Raw genomic sequence first — 14,818 nt, forward strand, 5'->3', positions numbered from 1 at the left:
GGCGAGGGGCATATTCCCCACCATGTTCTCGTATGCTAGCAAGTGCCTCTGGGTTAATGGAGAGTAGCTCTGATGATGACCATTGTGGGAACCGTTTGAGGCTGTAACTAAGTGTGGGTGGGTCTCTGGTCATTGTGGTCTGCGTTTTCAGCACACGCAGCTGCCTTCGGGTGACCACAGCTGTTTTCTGTTCTCAGCACCAAGAGTGTCCGGGTGCCTCGGGATGTGCGCAAGAAGTGGTTGAGAGTCGCTGTCCTGGGGTCCTGCACTGCACTCGCCGCCTGCCTGTTCTGGGGCAGCCTGGGGGGTGATGAAGGCATCACTGAGGTCCTGGCTCACCGCAGTGAGATCCTGCCAGGCAGGTTCATCGAGGTGCCCTGCTCTGAGGATTATGACAGTCACCGAAGATTTGAAGGTACGCAGTGCCAAGGTGATTCAGGAAAGAGCAGCATGTTAACATGGAATTCAGTGTGTTCAAAATGCGTCTGTTTTTACTTTGATGAATTGGTGGGAATCGGTTTGAAAGTAGTGTGGGGTGGGGGAGGCGCAGGTGACCTTCCTCCCCACCGCCCCCCTCCCCCCCCCCGCCTCTACGTTGGTTAGCTCACACCTGTTCTGGAGAGTGTGAGTCTTTCAGGCCCCACCTGTGCAGGGGCAGGCCCAGGCTTCACTGCCCAGGCTATAGCCATTGTTTTACTGAGCTGCCCCCCACCTCAGTGTGGATTCCATGTGGTGGAAGAGGTGGTTTGCCTGGAAGGATGTAACAGAATTGGGAAGATATCAATGAGCAAGTTGAACAGAGAAAAGGCATTTTCTTTCAGTCTTAGGGGATTGTTACATCAGAAAATGTTGCAACAGGAAACGTGATACCAGAGTCCATTCCCCCATGGCGTTTGTCTCATCCTGGCACCTGCCTGCTCTGTGGAGGGCAGCAGTTTTAAAAGCCTAGCCAGAGTGACTGGGTCTTAGAGACAGAATTTAATTCATTTTTCTATTCAGAGCAATGCTTTGAACTTGAACCAAGAAAAAGATTACTGAGTCCTTCCACCAAGGGGCACTGTTGTGATATGCACAAGTTGGGTTAAAGTGAAGGGAGGTGTGTGGGCTCCTTGGCAGAAATGGACATGCCGAGGAACTGAGGTTCCCTTTCCCCTCGGAGGTCAGGAGTGGACAGGTTCTCTTGTGGGCATGCTTTCTCTGTCTTGGTGAGCTTTTTCCCTATAAAATCCCAGCTTTTGACAAAGTATATTTCTCCTGTGCTAAGTCGCTTCAGCTGTGTTCGACTGTTTGTGACCCTGTGGACTGTAGGCCCAGCAGGCTCCTCTGTCCATGGTATTCTCCAGGCAAGAATACTGGAGTGGGTTGCCATACCCTCCTCCAGGGGATCTTTCCTACCTGAGAATCGAACCTGTGTCTCCTGCGGCTCCTGCATTGCAGGCGGATTCTTTACCACTGAGCCATTATTTCTCCTACCCCTTTAATAATTTATCAACATTAAAAACAGTTGGAATGAAACAGAAGAGAAGTTGGTGTAGATGGAGATGGGATTTCAGTTGGGAAGGTGAGAAAGTTTGGGAGATGATGGTGCTGATGGTCACACAACAATGTGAATGTAGTTAAGGCCCCTGAACTGGCTGAAATGGTAACTTTGGGGTTTTATATATATTTTACCAGAAACACAGCATCAGAGTCTGTGGACTCCCCCTGTCTCACCCTTCTCCCCTCCCATAGCTGACAGGGGCTCTGCCTGCCCCGGACTTGTGTGTCTGGGAGGCACACCTGCGAGCTTGTGTCCTGTGCACTTGTGTACATGCACGGACATCACCGACCACTCGCAACTCACTTTCTCGCCCAAAGGATACTCTTAACGCTCATTCATATTCAGCGTGTTGTGTCCTGCTGGATTTTAAGATTTCAAGATTGATGGGGTTTGAGTTCTCTCTAATTGCCCGGTAGCTGGAGACCATAACCTGTATGGTAGAGAACCGACTTTCCTGTTGGGCTAATATGCTTTTGTTAATGTTGCATGTGTATCTGAAAAAATGTCTGTCTTTGAATGGTTGTTGTGAAGCTCTGAGTGGCTCCTTAGTTTACATTCCTCTGGGCAAACTGTCTTCTTGGACATCTTGTCTTGTTCAGCTATCGGGAGCTGCGAGGCAGGGTCTCCACCTCAATGGTGGGTCTGGTGGCTGCCTCACGTGTTTGAGCGGATGTCACTTGGTGCTTCTGTTGCCCCTGCATCTTCTGGTGAATCGTTCCTATTATCAATCTCTTCCCCTCTCATCATTCTTTTGTCTTTAAATGTATTTGTTTGTATGCTATCACTCCCTAGGCTGCTGTTTGGTGATCGTCGTTTTTGCCTTTATCGTCGACCTTTAGGAAGTAACCCTTACAAAAAGCATTTTTGTGTTTTAATAGAACACAGATCTTGTATCAGTAGGGTTATATTTAGCTCCATGGAACTGAGGCACCCCTTCCCTAATGACCCCCAAGTAGACGTTTACCCACCCAGAGAAAGTCACCCCAGGTCAGCCTGGCTCCCTGTGAGCCCTTTGCGCTGAGCCCCCAGCTCTCCCACTCAGCGTGTGGTTTATGTGGTCCCAGGACACCTCCAGGCACGTTCCAGGCAGGAAGAGGGGAAGGAGGATGAAAGCTAAAGGTCAGCCAGCCCAGCGTGTCCTGAGAGTGTTCCATAGGCCACATATCCTGTGGTCCACCCAGCTCGAGACAGCCAGCCTGCCCTTTGCGCCAAGACACAAGGCACTTGCTGAGCTCGTCCATCTCTGGTGCTCTGCCTCATCTTGGGCCCATCCATCTGACCCTGGCCCTGTCCGCCCTGACCCTGGCCGCTTTATCTCTGGGGCTGTCATGCTGACCCTGGCTGTGTCCCCCCGGCCCTGATCCTGTCTACCCTGGCCATGATCCCACTTTGCCTCTTTCACCCCAACCATGGCCCCATCCACCCAACCCTGACTACTTTCATCCCAAGTCTGGCTCCATCCCCATCCAAGCTCCCACACCCTTCTCCCTCTAAGCAGCTCAGTCCTGGCTGCAGGACAGAGGGAGGCAGGGGGGAGTGGGTGGGGAGCACCTTGAAGCAGCTCTGCAAAAGGATGGCAGCTACAATTGCAGGCACAGCTTTGGTCATCTGGGAGGGACTTGCCAACAGGTCTGGATCTGTGGTCAGGTCAGTGATTTGTGGTCAGGTTCAAGAATGTCGTGGATGCCTCCTCTGGGCAGAGTGCCTGGTGCTTCCAGAATGGCCTGCCTGGCATGGGGCTGCCAGGAACCCAGTGAAATTTGTATGAGATATTTCACAGTGAAGTTTGACATAGGGGACGTGCATGTACTGGAAAGTCACCGTTGCTTATCTGAAATTCACTCTGACCATGTGGCCTGTAATTTCCAAACCTGGCCCCCTAATCCTGTGAAAGGCAAGGCCCCATCCCACAAAATTCCGTTGTCCCTAAGAAGGGGGGCCCACATGTGAGTCCTTGACAACAGCATGCCACTCTGTTGTCGGGGTTCAGTGGGGGCTGTGTGTCATCCTGACTTGACTCTTTCTAGGCTGCTCCCCGAGGAAGTGTGGCCGGGGCATCAGCGATGCCGTCATCACCAGGGACGAAGCCCGAAGGATTCGTAGGTACACACATCTCTGAGCTTCTGTCCTGAACAAGTGGGAGGGTGAGGCTGGGGTGGGGAGCAGAGAATTACTACTAAAAGGATGATTTCAAGAGATTCATTTAGAATTCCCTTGCATACTTCCCAGGCCAAGATGGGGTTTTCTGATTTCCAGGAGGAAAGGCTGTTGCCCTCAGTGATGTGGTTGCTGATGGAACCTTCTGGAGGCCCAGGCCCTCTCCAGGGGCAGCAGGGGAGGTGGGTGGGGGATGCTCTGTTTTGGTCTGTTGGGGAGGTGGGGGGGATGCTCTCCCATCAGCCGTTGAGGGGCCCAATGGACACTTGTGTAGAGACAGTGGGTTTACCCAGTGGTCCCAGGCAGTTGCTAGACAATATTTCAGTCTCCTCTCCCAAACTGATTGGGATTAGCCCTCCCACCAGCTCTCCATAACTCATGACCGGGCAAGAGGTCTTACTTATAAGTAGTTGGCATTGGATTCTTCTTTGTCTTTTAGAAGCAGATCTTGATGCTTTGAGTTTTCCAACATGGAGTTAGACACAGGCATGTGCCTAATGGAGCAGTGTCTGGTCTGTGTGTTGAGCTGAGTCCCAAGGGGAGACTCTCCTCCTGTTTCTAGATAACCTTGTAGGGGCCAGTTGGGTAGGGGGGCTGGTCACTGGTGTGAGGGCTGGATCCAGCCCCTAATCAGTTTCCGGGGTGGCCATGAAGCATCTGTCAGAGGCACCAGAAGCCCCTGCGTCTTCACTGACATGGGTGGTCCTGTGAGGTCCAGCCCAGGGTACCACATGGCCTCTGCCTCCTGAGTTGGTGATCACAAAGTCTGCCTTCCAGCCTGTGATGACAGGAGAGAGACTTTCCAGCCCAGAGCAACCCATTCAACTCAGCACCAGGTCTCTGAACTAAAGATGGAAAATAAGGCCACTTGTCCCCAAACTGTGTCATAGGATGTTAATGAGATGGTGACAAAATACTCACATTTACTCAACTTGAGAGTCGAGTCCTTTGGTCTAAACATGTGATTCTGTCATGAACATTAAGCAATCCATCAACATTGTGTTACCTGTGATTGGTATGTGTCTAGAGGTATCATAGATGGTGCTGTTAACTGAATTCTGACTTAAGATCTTCCCTTACAGCATAGCCGAGAAGGGGTTGTCCCTGGGAGGATCCGATGGAGGGGTGAGTTGTCTGTTGTTCCTGCTTCAGTTTTCTTCTTACCCCTTTGGCTCTGCTCTCCCTCCGAGGGGAAATGAGGGTATAGGATGTTCAGGCCCCCACAGATGCAATGTACGGACTGTTGTCCACTGAGTGAGACTGCAGGGGGTCCAGCAGTGGCCCCTGAAAAATGCATCCACCCAGAACTGTGATGGGACCTTATCTGGGAAAAGGGTATTTTGCAGATGTCATTAAGTTAAGGGTCTCAAGATGAGATCATCCTGGATTATCAAGGTAGCCCTAGATCCAATGACAAGAGTCCTTGTAAGAGGAAGGCAGAGGGAGGTTTGAGACTGAAGAAGAGGCCATGTGAAGATGTACCAGAGTGGAGTGATTTGCCCCAAACCAAGCAACCCCTGGTGCCACCGGAAGCCCAAAGATTCAAGGAAGGATTCTCCCCTGGTGCCTTCGGAAGGAGTGGGTGTCCTGCTGACACCTTGATCTCAGCCTTCTGGCCTCCAGACCTTGAGACAATGAATTCCTGCTGTTTTAAGCCTGCCATTTACAGCAACCACAGGGAACTCAGACAGGCCAGTGCAGCTCTGTAACTCATCCGCTTCCTGGGTACCCTTGAGAGTCCATGTGTGTGAGCACCCTACATTGGCGTTCTCATGTGGCCCCAGTGGGGATCTTTTCACCCAGTGTGTGGGTCCTGGGGGAATATCTGCTCTCCTCTGGATAGTTCAGTCATTATCTCTATGACTCTTGTTCTGTAGACTCTTTCCTTTTGAGTTCTGAAAATTAAGCTTCTCCTTTTATTTTTATTCAGTTCAAGGGGAATATTTATTAAAACCTATTCCTGTGTAGACTCATCTTTTACTCTCTGCTCAGCATTTACGTGAAAAGTTGTCTTGCAGTGAATCATCCAGGTTTGATATCTTTAAGGGCAGTTAACATTTTTTTAAGCCCAGATTGTGTTCAAACAAACCCCCCTGGGATGGTCATTGCATAAATGAGAAAAGATGCCCAAACAGGGTAGAGGTGGTCCGTGCTCATGCCCCCTCCCCTCTTTTAAGACATGGAGAAGGCCTTCTGGAGGTAGGATGGGCAGGGGTTGGAAACACTGGTGCTTCATCAAAGAGTGATGACCCAGCAATTCCGCTCCTGGGTGTTTACCCAGGAGAACGAGAGCATCTCCCATGACAAAAACGTTGTCCGCCAGTGTCAGAGCTGCCTTATTTGCAATAGCCCTGAACTGGGAGTAGCCCACATGTCTGTCTCCAGGTGAGTTAGTCACAGGGAGGTGATACTCAGTGAAAGGAGCCAGGCTGAAAGGGAGTGTACCTGCATGACTCCCGGGCCTCTGTTCTAGAACTAACCAGCACCTCACACACCTTTGTCCAAATGTCTTGAAACCCAGCCTGCGTGCATTGTCGCCCTGACCTGTGTATGCAAGGATACGTCTCGGGAATTTGTGTTTAACGTTGCTGGCAGCCCTCACGCTACTCTGCCAACATCTTTTCCAGGCGTCCATCCTGGACCTGCACTCAGGGGCCTTGTCTGTTGGGAAGCACTTTGTGAACCTGTACAGGTGAGAACCTAGGATGAGAGGGTCTGCCCGTTTTTTATCTGGGGACACCTGAGTGAGGCTTGTGTGTATGGATCAGAAGGCTTCAAGTCTTGGGGAAAACGTCAACATTTGCCATCAGGCTGTGGCCAAGTGAGGACTGGGAGATTAAGCTCTTCCAAGGGGCTGGATACTCACTCACCTTGCTTTAGGAAACAGTCTAGTCTGGAAGGGGCCGAGGAATAGGGTCGGAGGGAGAGGTGAGCAGCAGGCTATGCTCCTAAGAGCTGCCTCCTGAGGGCCAGGAGAAGCAAGAGATCTCCCAACCTTAATAAATGTCACCCCACCTGGTGGCTCAGATGGTAAAGAATCTGCCTGGAATGCAGGAGACCTGGGTTCGATCCCTGGGTTGGGAAGATCCCCTGGAGAAAGGAATGGCTCCTCACTCCAGTATTCTTGCCTGGAGAATCTCATGGACAGAGGAGCCTGATGGGCTACAGTCCATGGGGTCACTAAGCGCTGGACATAACTGAGAAACTAAGTTTCACCTGTCAGGTACCGCCCTCCCACTCTCCTCCCTTTTCTCACATGGTTATTGTAGAAAGAGCAGTTGCAAGATAAGAAGGACCAGCTGATTCTCAAGGACTCGCTGGTTAACTGGAGCAAAGACTGAATTTAAAGGAAATGTGTTAGTCACTCAGTCATGTCTGACTCTTTGCAACCCCGTGGACCATAACCAGGCTCCCCTGTCCATTGAATTCTCCAGGCCAAGAATACCGGAGTGGGTAGCCATTCTCTTCTCCAGGGGATCTTCCCAACCCAGGGATTGAACCTGAGTCTCCTGCTTGGCAGGCAGATTCTTTACCATCTGAGCCACCAGGGAAGACCCACAGGAAATAAGGAAACAGTAGTAAAATGTCTCATTTGTTAATACTCCTTATTCTTTTCACAGATACTTTGGGGATAAAATACAAACTATCTTCTCAGAAGAGGACTTCCAGTTGTACCGGTGAGGGACGGAGCGCCCGGGTCAGAGCTGGGGAAGGTAGTGGGGGGATGGGAGTGCCGGGGTGAGTCCTGCACAGAACTGGCACTCGGGTTTCTGGTTTTGCACATGATACCCTGTCACATGTGTGTGAACCCACGTGTGTATCTGCTCACCTTTCCTCCTTCTCCAGTTCACGTCTTTTTGTGGCATAGTGTGATATGGGTCCCATGGACCCGTGGAGAATCCTCTTCCAGCTGCTCTGAGTGACACGTGTGTCCTCTCGGCAGGGACGTGCGGCAGAAGGTCCAGCTGGCGATCGCCCAGGCGTTTGGCATCAGTGCGTCTTCGCTGCACCTGACAAAGCCCACCTTCTTTTCCCGGATCAACAGCACGGAGGCCCGGACGGCTCACGACGAATACTGGCACGCGCACGTGGACAAGGTGAGCGCAGCCGGGGCTTGTCCACTGAAGCGCTGTCTGTTCATGTAGTTGGGGTTTCAGATGTTTCCCCTCTGGTGATGCTGTCAAGGAAATAAGACTTGTTTCCCGTGTGGTGAGGTGAGAGAACCTGGTGAAACGCGTGTTCGGAACAGGGAGGGCCTGGTGGGGCCCATCCTCTGCTACTTGTTCCCAGATGCAGAGCTGTCTTTGCCTGAGCCATGAGCCGTGAGCCTCATCAAATGTCACCTCACCCGGCCTTGATTCGGCCTCTCTGTTAGGTGGTCTCCCCTTGGACATGCGTCCCCCCCTGCCCAGGAGGCCCCCTTTTCCCCCTTTTTGTAGGGGGGAGATCTCCTGACCACTCTGGATTCTGTGGATTCCTCTTCTTTGACCGCCTGTTGTTCCCTAGACACGGTGACACCTAATCTATCAATGGTCTTCACCAGCCACAACTGAAGCCCCCTCCCGCCTGCCCCTCAGCCCCACCCTGACCTGCTCGGCCAGCACTCCCAGCATGGCACCAGGGGAGAGTTGGCCACAGAAACGTCTGAGGGCTGTTGGCGGTCACCCCAGCTGTGAGTGTGCTCAGGTGACCCAGATAATCTCTGCATTGCTTGATGCTGGAACAAAGGAAATGAAGTGAAAAATAAGCTGAGGGTTTGGGCAGAAGCTCGCAGATTGGGCTTCTGCCTGAAATTCAGTCAGACTTTGGTGTGTTTATTTAATCTCGACTGTCTGAGCTTGACGGAGGAAGGAGCACTTCCCTGTGGTTAGTGAGACTGAGGAACCCAGTATTTAATTAAGCTGCTTCACTTAAAAAGTGAAGCAGCTGTATGTGGCCAGTGGCTCATCTGAGCCAGTGTAGCTCAGGGGGTTCGAGGGGACTCAGGCTGGAAGTTTGGGCATCACCCCAGGTGCACCCATGGGCTTATGATTGATCACTGGGTTCAAACTCATCCATTCATGATTAAGCTTCCTGATCACTCTCACCTCACAGGTTTAGCAGCCATTGCCTCATTGAATAATCATTCTGTAGATGCATTATTTCATTAGGGAACCAGGGCTGAGACCTTCAGTGTAAGATCATCGTAGACATTGCAGAGGGGAAAACAAGGTTCTAAGGGGTTGAGGGCAAAGAGAGCATATGCGGAGGACAGACAGGTTCATGCAGCAAATGGGGAAGGGAGTTTGGGATGGAGTCTGGGAGAATTTCCCTGCGTGAAGAAAGAGCAACCCTCCGTATAGTGGGAAGGGTGGGTTTAGGAGAGACAACACTGAAGGTAGCCTGGTTCCTTGATCCCCTTTGAAGGAAGAAAGATAAGGAAGATATTCAGGCAGAGAAAGCAAGTCAATAGTGACGAGCACAGTGGCCTCAGACGTGTTAGAGCTAGGAGGTCTTGTGACAGGGTCTACAGGACCCGGGTGGTTGTCAGAGCCAAGGGGTCACTCATGCATGGATGTGGCAAAAAGATGTCCTCCCATGAGGGGACTCCAGGAGTGAAGCATCTGCTCCTGGCTGTGAAGCTCTCCAGCCTCCGACTCAGGACAGCTCAGGCCCCACCAGCCTCTGTCATCCCTGCCACCTGCCGGAACCTGCCTCCTCCCCAGGCCACTGTGCTCACATGAGTTTGGGGTGGTTCCTTTGCCGTATCTGAGCTGAGTGGGTAGGAGAGGGTGAGGCTACTGGACACCCCTCATCCCGGTCTCTTTTAGGTTCTGTGCAGCTCAGTGGATGTGAGGTTCACTGCTGAAGCAACTCAAGGGCACTGCGCCGAGCTGTTCTCAGGTTTAAGTCACTCTGATATTTGTTTGGTGCCCTGATACCAGATAAGGAGCCCCACGTGGGGTCTCGGTGGGGAACGTGGAGGGAGCCTAGGTCTGTGTAGAAAGTCCAGCTCCGCAGACAGTGCGGTACTGAATTCACCAGAAGGTGACAAGGCCTTGGTCACCTTGGCAGGCTGGTGCTCAGCAGAGGGTTTTCTGCCACTGGGAGGGCAGTGTGAGGCCTGGGTTCTGTCCTTCCCTGAGAACCAAGCCCTCCCACAAGCAGATGGTGACGTACCCTCATGCTTTGCCCACAGGTGACCTATGGTTCCTTTGACTACACGTCGCTGCTATACCTTTCCGACTACCTGGACGACTTCGGTGGGGGGCGGTTTGTGTTCATGGAGGAGGGGGCCAACAAGACGGTGGAGCCGAGAGCAGGTAGGACTCACAGGTGGACTCTGGGGTGCTTGACTGTGGCCTTTCCTGGGATGTGGAGTTTACAGTTGATTATTTCCTGTGAAAACTAACAGGGAAATACGCCAAGTGTTTTCCCACCTATTCGCTTTCCAGCCTCCTCCATTCCCTCCTGAGCATCCAGGTTCCAACAGGTACACTCCTCTTCTGCCTCAGCATTTCATGGTGTGCTGGTCTTCTGGTGATGATTTTCTGAAAATATTCTTATTTCAGCTTTTTTCTAAAGGATGTTTTCACTGGAGGTGAAATCCTGGATTGGTGGGTTTTTTTCTTTTTTGAAAAAACCATCTTCCTTTTCCTCTGGCTCCCTTGTTGCCCTCACCACTGTCCCTTCCCTGTAGTAGCTGCCTCTTTGCTCTCCGCACCTGCAAGCTGCTCTCTAGTCTCTGGTTTCATCAGTTTGACTATGATGTTCCTCAGTGTGAATTTGTATTTATCCCACTTGAAGTATTTATCCTGACAAGCTTATTGGGTTAAAAGTCAAAGTTCTCATCACAGTAGGGAAAGTGTTGGTCATTATTTCTTCAAATCACCTCTTCCTGCACCAATATGAGCTTCTCTTCCCTCCAAAGGTCCAACCTGAGGGGTGGATGGTTTCCTGATATCCCACAGGCCGTGAGGATATTGACTTTTCCTCGGTCTTTTCTTCTCTGTTCTTTGGTGCTTCTGTTTGCAAAGTGTGCAAGAAAGAAACACTGGGGGCCCCTAGAGACCCCCCACTCTTGCTGCAAGCCAGTGATATTTGATAACCGTGTGTGCAGGGTTAGAGGTGCACAAATGGCGTGGATGGGCAAGGAGGCCATTGAGCCCACTGTGCAGACTGGCCTGGCTGCTTGTCTGATGTCCCAGGTGTGATTGAAACTAGAGAAACCAAGGACCAAATGCCCTTTAACAACTTGGGCCTCAGGAAGTGGTGTGACTCCAGATTGCTCTGGGAAAGAATGTTTCCTTTAGGTCAGGGGCAGCCTGGCTGGTCCAGAGGAGGGTCTGAGCTCCGGTGTCCCCAGGCCCCACGCAGAGGTTTCTGTGTGTTACATGTTTTCTTTTGTTCTGCTATTTTCAGGCAGAGCACAGTTCTTTTGTTTACAACCAGAAAACAGTGGACTCTGGGGTAGACTTTTCTCCTCTTTTCAGAGATTTAGCAGTCAAGTTCCTGGCGGTGACCTTTGAAGGGAAATGACGTTGTCATGGAAAATTTTTTTTTAATTAATTAATTTGTGTGTTTATTTGGCTGCATCTGGTCTTAGTGGTGGCATGTGGGATGTTTCATTGCGGCCTGCAGGCTTAGTTTCAGGTGGGATCTTAGTTCCCTTACCAGGGATTGAACCCATGTCCCCTGCATTGCAGGGTGGATTTCTAACCACTGGATCACCAGGGAAGCCCTTGTCATGGGACATTTGGTGCTGGGCCATGTGGTAGGAACATGGCATCTGTGGGATCCCAGGCTCCTCCCTAATGACTCCATTAGGGTCAACTCCATTTGTCCTAAAAAAAATCTACAGTGGTATATGTGAGGCCAGGTAAATATTGGAGCACATAGACACTGGGTTCTCTGAACAGATGGCTGGAGGACCTGCCCACTCCAGGACCTTCAGAAGCCCCCTCCTGTGTCCTGTCTTTAGCTGCCCTGGGAGGGAGCTATAGGTGCTGGGTGTTGGCCTTGACCTGTTTTTTCTAATTCTCTGTTAAAACATTGTCATCACCCTCCAGGGTTTGGTTTTGTTCCATGTGTGATTAGAAATAAGATCCTCAGGTGAGGCTGGGGAGGTCACATGGCTGGTAGGGGCGCCTGGGGTGGGTGGCAGGGCCTCACTGTAATTCTAGGCTGACCCACAGAGAGGCTGTGCCCAGGACTGGGGCATCCTTCATCCTGCAGGTTTGACTCCAAGCTCCGCCTTCCTGCATCAGTGGTTTCTCCAGCCCACAGGTTCCTTGTGTCCCTGAGTTGGCCTGAATGCAGGTCCTCTGGGGCCCAGCTATGTGTGTGACCTCGAGGTCATGCTTTGTTCTCCCCTCTTCCAGGCCGGGTATCCTTCTTCACCTCCGGGTCTGAGAACCTGCATCGGGTGGAGAAGGTCCACTGGGGCACCCGCTATGCCATCACCATTGCCTTCACCTGCAACCCCGACCACGGCATCTCGGACCCAACGCTCACATAGGCCCAGGCGGCCTGCCCAGCAGCCCTGCCCGGAAGCAGCCATGCTGGACATGCACCCTTCCCTCCCGCTCAACTCATTTCTACCATTTCCACTGAACAAGGTGCCTTATGAATCATCCCAAATTTTGATTTGCTAATGTTTGATCATTTTTCAACTGTGAGTAAATGGAGGGGACCAGCTTCCCTTCACAAGGATCAGTGTTGACTGTGCTGTGCTGACGTGGGGCCTGGGAGCTGGCAGGGCAGCCACTCCCTCCTTTCTCAGGAAGGAGTCCTGTGCCTGGGGTGGAGTCCCCATTTGTCAACAGACAGAGGGTCATTCCCTGGCCACTGGAGACCGACTTAAGTGCAGACGAAGCCAAGTAGGGCCAGCAGCCTCCGCTCGGGGAAGTAGAATCAGTGATCATGACACCTTGGAGAAGGTTCTGGGGGGCAGGCGGCTCCAGGGGCAGCAGTAGTGGGGCTGAGAGGGCTGACGGTGCTGGATTCTGGGTGGAGGTGAGCATCTGATATTCTGGTAGCTCTGTGCAGAGCACCCCAATGCTGCCGGTCCCTGAGAGTCACTCTGAGACTGTGTTCATGCCAGGCTGGGCTCTGCTCCATCACCGGCCAGGGTCCCTGACACAAGCCTGGAGTGTGTTCCCAATGTGGCCATCCTCAGCTCACCTGGGACCTCCTGTCCAGCTGAGGGTCTGTCTGTACAAGTTCAGGTCTTTACAACCCCCTCCTCGTCTCAGAGCCATCCATGCCTTTTACATAAAAGTAATGGTCAGGGGAGCCAGGAATGGTAAATAGACCAGCTGTGGGGGAGGCCTAGGCAGCGCAGCCCAGGGGGAGGGTCGTGTTCATCAGTTGGCTTCTGCCAGGGTTGGGCAAGGTTTCAGGTCTGCCCCACAAAGCATCCGTCCTGGGGTTTGGGTACCTGCTGCTCCACCCTCCTTGAGAGAGCCCCAGAAATGGCTGTGGGGGCAGGACTGTCCTGGCCACCCTGACCCGGGAGGAACCACAGCACCTTCTCCTCCGCCCACCCAGTGTGGACCCTTGCCCCCTCTGTTAGAGAAGGCTGCACCCTTGGCCACCACAGCCCCACGGGTTCCCCAAGCTCTGCAGCCATCGGGCTTCTACAGGGAGGGGCAGAGTTTCTGGACCCTGGGATGAGCCCTTGTGAAGCCCGTAAGGCTTCAGTGAGGGTCTGGAAGCTGGGACCCTTGGGTCTGCACCTTGGTCTGCTGGGAGTCCCTCCTGCCGGCGGGCGATGATGTGTATGTCTCAGCACTGTGGGGCCTAGCTTTCACGTGCAGACGAAGACGTGTGCTCCCCTCTGGATCATGACGACAGGTTATGGGGTGGTGGGTCCTCCATCACCACAGAAGCCTGGATCGTGGTTCCTATTTCTAAAGGACTTTGGGCAGGTCTGGGAAGGATGAAGGCCAGGCTCTGGGTGGCAGACCGGGGTGACCTTAGGGTCACAATGCTTGGACACACTGTCTCTAGGTTGGACCAGCGGCCTCAGTCTGTGCAGGAAAAGCTATCTCCTCCCGTCTGGGTTGCCCTCTGATTTCTCCCATTTTGGCTTTTCAGAGGTTGGTTGCTCTGGTCTCAGAATGGGATGCTGTGACCTCTGATAGGAAAGCCCAGTGCGGGCCTCTCTTTGTTCTATAACTTTTGAGTTATCTGAGTGATGCTATACCCTCAATCTGAGGATGGGCAGACATCCCTGGGTGTTCCATGGCCCACATGGCCACTTGCTACATCTCAGGGTGGTGGTGGTAGGGCGGGTGTGGGTCTGATGGTTTAGTTGTGGTTGAAGTGTTTTAGAAATAACTAAGATACTGGTTTTCATTGACAGTCTTTGCTACTTACCCTCTTCATACTCATCACAGAGGTTCTTGGACAAAAAAATAAAGATTTGGGTGAAAACAAGAATGTCCTTCATTTAAAGAAAAAGTATGTAAGCCCTGGAGATGTATGTGCACGTGCTGGGTGGCCCCCAGCAGTGCTCACCTGGGGCTTCATGAACTCCTCAGTCCTGCGGGGAGGTCCTGACCAAGGGTAGACGTGGTCTGTTCCAGGGAGAAGTGAGGGTCCTGATATACCCTCTGCTGAGTGACTTATTTCCTATTAAAAAGTGTTTAGTGTCTGAATCAAATAAAGTGAGCGTTGGTCTCACTGCTGGAAAGAAGGGCTTGCCGCTCAGGCTCTGCTGGCGAGCCAGCCACCAGGGCCAGGCCTGAACACGGCTGAGCCCCGCTGAGAGTTGAAGCCAAGACATCAGGTCAGGAGCTGACCCAGTGGGATGGTACCTGAGCTGGCCTTCCTCCCTCAGGCTGCAAGTTACCTTTCCTGCCCTGCACAGGAGAAAAGGGCAAGAAATTGCAGAAGTGGCCGCAGTGTGCCAGGGAGGGCATCCAGAGCAGGTGTGGCCCCACCAATTGTGCAAGAGTTGGGCTTGGCCAGAGCAGGGAGGGTGGGGTCACTTGTGTCCACCTTGAGGCTGGCTTTGCCGCTCACAGCCTGGCACCTCTGCTGTGCCAGGCCTCTGCCTTCTTACCAGGTGGGCAGGTGCAGCTGATGCCTTGTCCAGCGCAGTGGTGCCCGGGCCTCAGGGCAGCTTGGGAGGAGGAG

General features: G+C 52.5%; 1 protein-coding gene across 1 annotated transcript in view; it reads left to right on the plus strand.

The window, feature by feature from the left end:
* OGFOD3 (2-oxoglutarate and iron dependent oxygenase domain containing 3) overlaps window positions 1-12,391 on the plus strand; it is a 14,705-nt gene extending 2,314 nt beyond the window's left edge. The window contains exons 2-9 of the mRNA XM_018065401.1: window positions 198-415; window positions 3,568-3,643; window positions 4,780-4,822; window positions 6,325-6,389; window positions 7,318-7,374; window positions 7,641-7,794; window positions 9,876-9,999; window positions 12,058-12,391. Coding sequence (XP_017920890.1) covers window positions 198-415; window positions 3,568-3,643; window positions 4,780-4,822; window positions 6,325-6,389; window positions 7,318-7,374; window positions 7,641-7,794; window positions 9,876-9,999; window positions 12,058-12,194 — 874 coding nt within the window. The 3' untranslated portion in view covers window positions 12,195-12,391. The remainder of the gene's footprint in view (window positions 1-197; window positions 416-3,567; window positions 3,644-4,779; window positions 4,823-6,324; window positions 6,390-7,317; window positions 7,375-7,640; window positions 7,795-9,875; window positions 10,000-12,057) is intronic.

This window comes from Capra hircus, chromosome 19 (assembly GCF_001704415.2).
Source record: "Capra hircus breed San Clemente chromosome 19, ASM170441v1, whole genome shotgun sequence".
Taxonomy (NCBI): domain Eukaryota; kingdom Metazoa; phylum Chordata; class Mammalia; order Artiodactyla; family Bovidae; genus Capra; species Capra hircus.